Below are 11,097 nucleotides of genomic sequence, written 5' to 3'. Positions count from 1 at the left end.
CGCAAGAGGGTATGCGTTGTTGCAACACATGCGATGCTAACAACGTTACTATGAGCAACCTTAGTAAGAGTTTAGTTTTACTTGAAGCTATTTGCAATTTGTTAACCCTACATGCAGTAACCACTTTGTTTCTATGTTCGACTTTTACCATTAAAAAAACACAACAACAACACATCATTTCCAATCCTGGTTACCAAGTGTTTGGTGTTTACACGTCATACGTTGATTGTTTTTTTTTTTCAAACTGACAGTATGATACATGTTGAACCTATAATATATATATTCCCACACTGATTGAGTTATTATTTGATTCTAAAACTCTTTTCAACCTGATAGGCAAACCCTTTTGGCTATATTTTAGAATAACTACTCGTTTATACACTGCATCTCATTTAGCATTTTTATAAACAAGCTCTTTCTTATATTATTGAGTACAATTTAAGTTATATGCGCAACAACAACCTTAATATTTAACAAGATATTTATCATATATTCATTTACTTCTATGTCTACTAAAAATGCTAAAAACACACAATTAAGTAATTGAAGCCCCAATCTTCAAATATTTTCTTAAAATATCATTGGCAGAAACCGTTTGCGATGGACATCTGTTTAGCGTAAATAAATAAAACGCATTAAAATCGGTAAAATCATAACGATTTTCCAAACAAATGAATAGTTCTGCGAACGTGAAAGCGGTGATGCCTCTGGATTAAATCAATTGAACACATCCATCCAATCGGACAAAGCAGCGTACATGTATCTTGTAATGTATGCATTAATTTTACATGGTCCAATTTGTGTTAAGTATGTTATTATGTGGAATTCATAGACATAAATGATACATGGTTAATGTCTTATGATAACATTACAGAAATCTAATAAGGTTGATATCGACAAAGGAAAGCCAAAGCTTGCTTAATCGTTTCTGCAGATATTCATCCGAGTCAAATATACTGTGGTGATCATAATACAATAACCTTGTATTAAATTCATTAATCAACTTTGCTATGATACAATCCTTAAACATCCCGCACAAATATGCTTTTAAAATATAGTATATTAAGTAAAAACTAAAACAGCTTAAACACATTTTAATATATAATAAGATGTATTACTCTGTTGCTAACACAATTAAATACCAGCTAAAAATAAATTGACACTTAACTTGTCACAGTGGATTCGTGTACATTTAAAGATAAGACATGCACAGTATGAATTGTTTAAAATAAATGGCTATGATGGGGATTTGTTAACTTAAATTTTTAAAATATACTTTTTCATAATGACGTTTCTTCAGTCTTAAGAATTATTTTGCGTAGTTTAATTGTTTGTACTATTTGTTTTTTTTTCATAAGAGTTTTTGAAATCATGATGACCACATTTATGAATGCTTTTTAAACCCTATGACCCAGACCGATTGTGTTTTGACTTTGTTAAAACTGTTTTCAAGAGAATGTGACTATGTTGTCTTGGCTGAATTGTGTTATCTAATGACCTTTTATTACATACAGAGAGCGGGGCTGCTCTGTTTTATCTCTAAGTATCCTTATTTCATTGTATGTTATCACAAATAATCAAACAATCGGGTCGTTGTCATGACAGTTGCATAATACAATCATTTAACAAGTATGCTGGACTCTGTCGATGCGATGTTGGTAAGCTATCGGGACTTGTTTTGTCATTCCATATAAATAAATTTAAACCCACGACCTTTGAATTTATTATCCGGTTAAATTTCGGTTCCAATCGGAGGTTTAAATTCGGCATTGTGTGAATTAAGTAAATTAACTACAATGTATTGGTAAACGCATCATGTTACACAAATATTATACCAAACATAACACATTAACAGCATCACACTAAGAGAATTAAATAAAAACCATTCGTCTTAGTTTTTTACAATCCGCTCGTTCTCAACTTAACAAACTTTGATATTTACATGGTCGTAAAATTTCAAAATTTCAAAATCTTAATGTGTATTATATGGCAGCTATAAATGTGTATATTAAAAACGTAACCATGATTTATGCATGGTAGGATACGGCTAAACAGAGAAGGATAATGTATTTAAGTAAGAAAATATTGTTTTGACTTGTTTTCTACATAAAAATAATAAACTAACAGCTGCAACTCGAAGTAACCCTAACCAGTAAATATACACAAAAGGATGCCCTGTGGAGGAGAAATACATTTCTAGCAACTTAGAAAGATAACCAATGGGCCAGCATAACTACTAATTTGAAACATTGAAACAAACCCGCGATACAAGCGAAATTATGCTAATTTGGAGTATAATATAAAAATTATCAATATATTTGTAACTTATTCTACAACATCTATGGCTCAAGTATGATACAACGGTTGCATACTTTGATAGAAAAACGAATTACGCCATGTGAAACTTAAAAAAAAACAATGGTCAGGCACCAATGTCGTACAGTGTTTAATGCGCGATTGTCAATGTGTTTTATTTTTCCTTTTATTGTCTTAACTTATAAATAGTGACAAAACGATTCCTCAAAATAACCATTTTTGATCTGTTCAGCATTTATACTTCGTCATAGTGTGTCTCTTACGCAATCTTAACAGTAAATATATCAAATTCGTAGGAATCTGACTTGATAAAACCACCATTGATCCACTTAAAAACTCGCAAACTAAGAGCGCATTTGTTCATATTGTATAACAAGCAGCCAAGTTAGGATGTTCCAGCAAAATGGGAATGTGTCAATGTAACTGTTAGATTAACGAGAAACAACCCTTCTCAGCCGCCAAATTATCGACCGATAGCATCGCTAGGTTGCCTTCGCTATGACTGTGAAGGTGTGTATATTCCTATGTAAAAAACCTCGTGTTAAAAATTTGTTTTGCATTGCAGTCTAAATAAATAAAAGGGGATTCAACTGTTGATTCAGTTAATTTTCTTTGTTGATATCCCGGCAGCATTTTTAGAAACAAAAAGGCATAGCGACGAATGCAACCTTTAGCCAACGTTCGTTTGAGGTACAATGCATAAAAGTCGGTCTATCATCGTAATTTAATATTGGCTTCTTTCCTATAATTCTGTCTCAAACACATCCTAATAATAGCATTAACAGTAGGCATGATTTTCAAGTTCAAATTAAACCTATCCTATTCCTGGACAATATACCCCAACGCTTTGACCCAAACCTGTACGGCGTCCCTTGTAGAACTCCCTGAGTTGAGAATGGGTAGCTTATAGACTCAAATAGGTGTACGCCCAGAAAGGCAAACAACACGAAGGCAACCTTGAGATAGAGAGCTCGATCACCTCTCTGAAAAGGCAAGAGAGTCGATTGTTATCTGAGAGGTCTGATTCAGGAATTCTGTTCTTCTGTTCACATTTGCACAAGTGATATATGAGAACTGCTGCTTGCCTTACAGGGGTCTCCAAACATGCTGTGTTTGTAGAAAACCGCACTTGCAATCTCGATGGCTACTTCCAGATCCACCATCAAACTCTGTAGAACTTGCTCTATCTTCATCTCAGCCCCGACCAACCTTATCACGTTATCCGTATCAGTGTTTAAACTCAATGCAGCATTTCCTCTGCTGTTTCCAAGTTTAACATCTCTGCCAACAGCTTTAAAACGATGTGGTTGTGCCCTGTGATGTAGGTAACACGTGCATCTACAGGTTTTTACCCATCCTCAAAACTGAATCATCTGACTGATGCCAGTATTTCACACCCCATATCCACTTGGATTACTATGCCATCAGTTATCTCTTGATGAATTGGTAAGATGGGCAGAAGTAATTGGCTGTCTTGTACTAAATGTAACCTCTATACCATGAACTTGCCTACCACTTTATTTTTAGTACTTTTCGATGCATGAGTGATCATCTTAGTCTTCTCCTTTTTCTCTTCCAGTTTTCCACATCTAGACACAGACTTTAAGCCTCAACTTGTTGAAGAGTTGCTCTTATGCTTTTATGAGTTGGAATTGTATCCTTTTGAAATATTATATCGTTTTTCCCTTGTACTTTTAAATCATCTTTCAAACAAAGTGTTTCCTTTTTCAATTACATTTGTGTTCTCCTCATACACAGATTGGCTGAATTGTATAAATTCATCTCGGGCTTTTCTCTCATTCACTCGTATGTGTTGTGATTATTGTGGTAGTAGATCTTCATTCATATCTAATTAAGCAACATTTGTGAAGATTTTTATCTTGCATTTGGATTTTTCTCGCATATCACTCTGTTTCCCTGCATTTTAAGTTGTGTTTCACCCTCAAACTATTTTTTCTGTCGCTTTGTTGGCTTGTCATTTCTTCACTATCGATGATTCAGCTGAAGATGTCACAAAATTTCAATCAATATCAATATATCGGTGATATGGTCCAGAGTTGTGTATGCGAACCTATGGTCCCTATTATAATGGTAATCTTTGCTCCTCTTCCTCAGCCTTTGGGCTCCCATCATGCTTTGTTTCTGGAAAGGAACAAATACATCAACGAGTTCAGACTTTGGATAAAATTACTCTTTGTAGTGTTCCTCTTCCTCTGGATGATGCTCAGGAAACCGTTTCACAGAAGTACTTAGCTGATTTGCCACTGTTCGTGCCTTCTCGGTTGTGGTCACTCCACCATTTCGTGTTGGTACCGTATCATGATGATGTGTTTTGTGGGGAGTCAGGTTGGACCTTCTGAAAAAAAAATAGTTTGATATTATTAACTAGATTGAGTTACAAATGCTATGTCTAAGAGATTGTTCATTACTCCTATACATTCTACTTATTTATAACTGTATAATGAATTCTTTTGGCTAATTTGAGCAAAAAAATGTCCAATCGAATGTTGAACTAGCTAGCTAGTTATTGCTATGTTTTTCAAACTTAAAACCAAATACTGTGACTAATTAAATGGAACCTGGCTTAAGTCAAGTTAAATAACACCGTTATATTATCATTATAATATAAAGATGAAAATTGGAAATAACACACCTGGGACGTATATGTGTTTTCATGTGATAACTTCATAACTCAGATCATGTGCAGACCGAAGAAGTTATCCCCTGGATATGATGTTAAACAAATGTCGCTTATTTTTACAGAAATTTCATCACCAGCCTCTAATTGCACCAACGTTGATATATGTGAACTGAAAGCATTGAAATTTTGATTGGTAGGCTGACGGTGTGTTGAAACAGAAGAAGCCAGTTCTACTTCTTTGCCACGCTTACCATTATATTTATACATTGCATGTTTTACAAGGGTTCTATTAGCGTTTTGAACTGAATGTGCCTGTGGTGAGTCATCGTTTTATGTAAGGCTTACAAATGAGTAAACGTTGTAAATTCCAGTAAGTGGAACAATCAAACGCCCATTCTGATACCGCACTCCGTATCTCATGAAACCAGTTGTATAGTCTTAAGTCTTTGTCATGAAACCATGCAATTACAGATTCCATTTCTTTTCTTTGATGACCTTAAATAAGAAAGACATGTCACGTTCACTTGTACACAAACTCAATGATTGTGATTTATGGGTTATTCTTTAAACTATGCGTCTATGAAACATAATGTTTAAAAAAAAACATTTTTTATATCTGTGCTCATTAGCACACACAAAATCGATACCTATATATTTCTAAATATATTAATTATGAGTGTGTTTGTTTTTCATGTACTATGATTTCAAGTTTGAAATGAGTTTTAATATGTGATATATTAAGGTACATCATAAACAAACTGCGTTTAATTGGAAGCAAATCATACCAAGCTGTGGTTTAGAAAGTTGACCGACGACTTTGGCTGCAGGCTTCATTTCAGGAATTGCTGCCAGATAATCATGCTTAAGCTCTATGTTTACGTTATCTATAAAAAAGTACAAACATGTATGTTCCTTTTCCTCATATGCAAAGCAAGCAATTTAACAAGCACATGAAATTAGTCTAAAATAGTGAGTTTGTGTGATGTGTGCCCGGGAATCGATTTCGGGACTCCTTTGCACAAACGTAGAATGTTCTTCCGACTAAGCTAATGTTGCTTGCCGTAATGCAGTTTCTATCATGCATGTAGGTTCTTACAATGACATACAATTTACCAATATTCATAAAAGTATTTCATTTAAAGATCAAATTTAAGAGAGATAACCGCTGATTGTTATTTTATCATATAGTGTTACTCTTTAATTTATTAGATTGATTTTAACATATTGCAAAGATTATATACCAATACATTTCCTCTATTCACTTGAAAAGTCAGATTTTATGTATGTAGGCATATAACTGATCCGCAATATCTTTAGATTTTCGAAAAGGGAAACTCTTACAGGTTAACATACATAGGATGCGAACACATACAGCATCTTTTACAAAACTGCTTATTTGTATCAATAATAATGCTATGGTTTATTTTGCAAGTATAACTGGCTATATTCTGCTTGCGGTTTAAGCGTTTCTTTATAACAAATATTTTAAGACTGAAATTATAAGCAGCAGCTTCAAAAGCTTTTAGTATATTCGCCATGCTTGTTACGTTTGATTAGTATTCCTCTATTCTGCGTGTTTTCTGAGAATTTAAGACATGGGCAGATAAATACATGTTAAGAAATTGATGGGTAGTATGTTCACAACGATGTAGAGATTCAACAGAAGTTCCATACATTTGAAAACCGAGGGCAGTAAACACCATTAGTTTTGTAAGTGTCAAGTAGACTTTCGCTTTGCTGGAGATATTAGAAATCTAAATGCATTCTAATTGTTTTTGTAGAATTCGGGGTTAGTTTTATCAATTTTCGAATGCGTATTTATCAGTTATATGGGTTCTTGCATTCGTGATTGTTTTATACAAACAACGTTTTTCTTGTATGAATTTTACTTACTTTCAAAATATGCTTTTGTTTCGACCGCATCTTGTTTTACCGTTTTATGGTAAACATTCTTAACTTCCTGAAATATATCACGCATTTTATATATCAACGCCTGTATCAAAAGGAAAATAATGTATTCAATAAACGAAATGCCTATTTATTTGTAATTGCTGGCAAAACAACTTGCGTTTAGAGTAACAAACAAGAGGCTCACGGATCCTAAAGCGCTTACCTCAGACCAGACTTCAGACGGCTATGTTTTCTAACCAACTGGACATTTTAAAACTCTGCTGTGTAATGATCATAAAAAATTGCGCTTAAGTGTTACGATTATTGGAAAAACAAGTGTCGTCTAGAGTGAGTATAAGGTTAAAATAGCCATAAAAGGGAATCTTGGCCATCCTAAGGTGGTGATCATGTGTTCGATTTGAAAGGTAAGTTGTTTTAACTCGGCCGAGATATACTTGTGACAAAGATTCTGAGCAGGTTTCAAGAAGTTTGACAAAATGTGATTATTTTCATAAACACGTCATACGATTACAAGTCTACCCGTTTAACGAATTGATCAATTCAATCATCGATTATATGTTTAATTTGATACGCGCCTAACATAAAGATTATTACCTCAATCTTACACACCACCAACAGTCGAGCGCAGTTGCGATCAATAATAATTTTGATGATAACGAGAATCTTTCAAATAATTATGTGTTGAAAATTATAAACAAAGTGAAACTGGTTCAGAAGAATACGCGAAGTATAAGAAACCTCAAGATAATATATACAGATTGAAGTTTGTTCTATTCAACATCGGTATTGATCAAGACTTTATAACAGCTTCGGTTACAGTCAAAAGAAGCAACTTACCTTTTCTAAAAGTTGACTTAAGGCTGTCACCGTTTCGGTGCAGCGCAAAGATCCGTCCTCATGAACACAAATAATCGTGTTGCCATCCACATGCTTAACGTCGGGCATAGACCAAACAAGAATGATAACCGTTAGAAGCACAACAAGTAAACAGCCCACGCTGACATATGAACCAACATTGATAAACTTAGCCGTGCCACGTAAAGCCATTGCGTCGGTTGGGCAAAACAAGCGCAACTCGGTCGTTATAAACATTTTGAATAACTCTGTGTACTTTAAACAAGTCAGCCTATCTGTGCGATGTTATCATGTTATATTGTTTATCAAATGTGCCCATTGTTAAAGGGGCAATATAAAATGCGACATGTGGTCGAATGTAAATCAGACACCCATTTGATTTTGATAGCGATGGGAATGTATATACTTGCCTCCATGGTTTAATTGGAAACAATGCAGAAGTGGATATCTGAATATCAAAGACACACATTACTGTATAATTAAAGTCTTTCAATGTAATTTTATCAACGACGATCACTCACTTACACTCCCAGCACTAACAATCAATGCTTAAAACGTATAGTCGAGTCGGGTCTTCTCTCATTTTCCACAATACGTTCATTATACAATTTGCAAGCTTGTTTTTCTTATGTATCTTTATATTATTTTCTGTGTTGATAAGAAATAAGCTTCTTGCATGACCTACATTTACAAAAGAATAAACATGTCACGTTTTGATGTTAAATAGTGGGAGAAACAATCGTTTAAGTTTCAAGCGATTCCAATCATTTCCTCACAAGGCAAACGCTGAATTGTTTTTGAAAATCGTATACGCTTTAAGCATAATGCGTTTGGTACCGTTCCAAATAAAAACTGCGTCGGATGATATTTGAAGAAGGTTATCTCGAGTGAGGTTATCGACATGTTATATCGCTTGTCACATGAATAATTTACCTGCGTTCAGTCCTTGACATTGTGAAATCAGCAGACAATGTCTTTGAAGGGAAACTTTGGAATAAGCTGATGTTTGAAGATAAATCATCATTCAGATTGTTTATATCAGTTATGGAGTTTGATAACGCAAAGATTAGACCACAATTATGTGATATTAAATATTTAAAGTAACCATGCCAAGTAACATTTAATGGTTTAACAGTAGAAGCAAAAAGAGAGAATACCAGGTTGGTAAATACATATTTTGAATAATTTGGTTAATTATGTGAGCCTTATAAAAACTTTATTCATGTACTAGTGATGATCAAATAAACTTTACACCTTTTACCTTGTTTATTATTAATTAGCCTCCCCTCCTTTTTTTTATTCCTTCACCACCCTTCTTTCCTCATATTTATATAATTATTACAGCATCTTAACAAAATACACCAAATCATACCATAATTCAATTTTTTGTTAATTTTATGTTATAAAACACATAAGCATGAGTGTAAAAAACGAAAAATTGTATTAGGACTATAAAGATTTAATAACTCGTATATATTTATGATATTTATGTTTGATCTACCTAAATTAATATTTTGTTTTTCATTCATCAACCTTATCTTATACATATGTTCGTTGAACTTTAATAATATTTAAATAATTCCCTTATTTTTGTGATCTTATATGCAACGATGTTTGTCAAACGGAAAAACACTGAAATAGAATTCATATTCCAAAATTAGTCAGTTATCTATATACCGAATTTTATCAACCTACCTTAAGTGCTCAATACTTATATTAAAATCGAATCAAAAGTACTTACACATAAAATCATGGTCAATTATAAAAATGCTCTTTGTTCAACAGTGTGCTGCCAAATAATGGAGGCAACTATCAGTTAAATAGCAGTGTCGCATACGAATTGGTTTGTCATGATGTATGTACTCTGAAATCTACATCTTATTGTTCATCCGGCAAAGTGCACCGTGTAGTGGGTCAATATTTAATCTTAATCTAGCATGTCAATTCTAATTTTGAACGGTAAATACTTCGTTCGAATAAAAAATGACATTTAGTAGTACAATACATAATAGAACGACATCTTGGTCAAAAAGGACTTAAGTCAGGTAAGCCGAAGGAAAATATAACTTGACATTCGGTAAAGATGCTAATTTATCCTTAATAGCTGAGGTTATATTGCATATTTTTTATGTTATAGAACCTCAACTTTATAGGATACATTATATGATAAAACATAAGACATTAAAGCACATAAGGATATACTATGAACAAGCTACAATTTCAACTGTATACCAGTCAGTATGCCTACGTTTGTAATTTTTAACAAAATAGTGATGGTAACAAACTGTTTTTAAATTTTGCATCACAATATGTTTATTTATGTTTTTACATGAAATGCAATCACCAGATTGCACAATAGTGAAATAACTGTGTGTTTAATCATTTGATGTTGCGCGCATTACGAGATTTTTTCAAAGAGCAACTAACTAATGTTCGCGTTTAATATAGAACGGATATGTCATTTATTTTGGTAAGATCATACACCTGTTTGCTTTAAATATTTTATGTTTATACCTTCTTGCATAGAATAATTTGTGTTACTACACAGTCTGATGAAGCTCATGAATTAAGTGTGCAATAATGTATTCTCAATGTTGAACCACGTTTCGTCTACTTTCGCATAACGCATTAAGAACTTAAGGTAAGTTGATGAAATTCGAGATGTTGAGGTTGTTTCTATTGTCGTTCAATACAAATCTAAATACTATAATGTACGGGCTATAATATTTCATCAATTAACCATTGACATTATTTGTGTGAGAAAAACTAGCGCTGCCTTTGATGTAGTCAATACTTTATTTAGAATTCAGAGCGGTTTTAGTTGGTGTACGTACTTAAACGGCTTTTTATACACACCGTTTGTATTTTAAATACACATGTACACATGTCTTTGCTCTGCACACCGCTTTCCGAGTATAATATGTATTCCTTTTGATCGTGTTCATGGTTATCATTATTTAATTTATATACTATACTAGTACTTTGCGACGTACACAATATTACTTTATTATGAAATGTCTGTTAACGCTTGTTCAAATGTATATATTAAATAAAGGAACTCTACTAGCACAGCTTTAAGTTCCATTCTGCTACTTCATAAATCTTTGCCTTTTCTATTGTTATTAAATCAACATTAAATCATTTTAACGATTGAATAGTTTTTGATGGACGGGTACTCTCTGAATGCGGTTTTAAACATAAAACATATTACTTAAATAAAGTTAACGATAACATATACAAAGCATACTCTGCCCTATCTCTGAACGCTCTTTTTGCATATGTTACAGGTAGGGATCGATTAGAGATTTTAAGATTTATAATCTGTAAACAATGAAACAGAAACAATTTCAGAATCAATATCCTTCTCGAAACAG

General features: G+C 33.2%; 1 protein-coding gene across 2 annotated transcripts; it reads right to left on the bottom strand.

The window, feature by feature from the left end:
• Positions 1 to 467: 467 nt before the first annotated feature.
• LOC127836345 (uncharacterized) lies at positions 468 to 7,970 on the bottom strand. Of its 2 annotated transcripts, XM_052362932.1 has the most exons (5): positions 7,706 to 7,970; positions 6,851 to 6,917; positions 5,743 to 5,841; positions 5,303 to 5,452; positions 468 to 4,672 (listed from the first exon to the last, which is right to left on the bottom strand). In XM_052362932.1, coding segments are annotated over exons 1-5 (573 nt in total). In that variant the 5' UTR covers positions 7,961 to 7,970; the 3' UTR covers positions 468 to 4,670. The 2 variants fall into 2 exon arrangements, with proteins under 2 accessions (XP_052218892.1, XP_052218893.1); XM_052362933.1 differs by lacking the exon at positions 5,303 to 5,452.
• Positions 7,971 to 11,097: the final 3,127 nt, after the last annotated feature.

Source organism: Dreissena polymorpha, chromosome 6, assembly GCF_020536995.1.
Source record: "Dreissena polymorpha isolate Duluth1 chromosome 6, UMN_Dpol_1.0, whole genome shotgun sequence".
NCBI classification, from domain to species: domain Eukaryota; kingdom Metazoa; phylum Mollusca; class Bivalvia; order Myida; family Dreissenidae; genus Dreissena; species Dreissena polymorpha.
The sequence above is the reverse complement of the archived record's forward strand: the minus strand, read 5'-3'. Positions and strand labels throughout refer to the sequence as shown.

Bases quoted from the DNA above. Each gene is read 5' to 3' on its own strand.
- LOC127836345 (XM_052362932.1), bottom strand. From the start codon at position 7,960: ATGTTTATAACGACCGAGTTGCGCTTGTTTTGCCCAACCGACGCAATG. The intron at 5,842-6,850 runs GTAAGTAAAATT...ACTTTTTTATAG, and splicing joins AACAAAAGCATATTTTGAAA to ATAACGTAAACATAGAGCTT. The intron at 5,453-5,742 runs GTATGATTTGCT...TTCTTATTTAAG, and splicing joins ACTTTCTAAACCACAGCTTG to GTCATCAAAGAAAAGAAATG.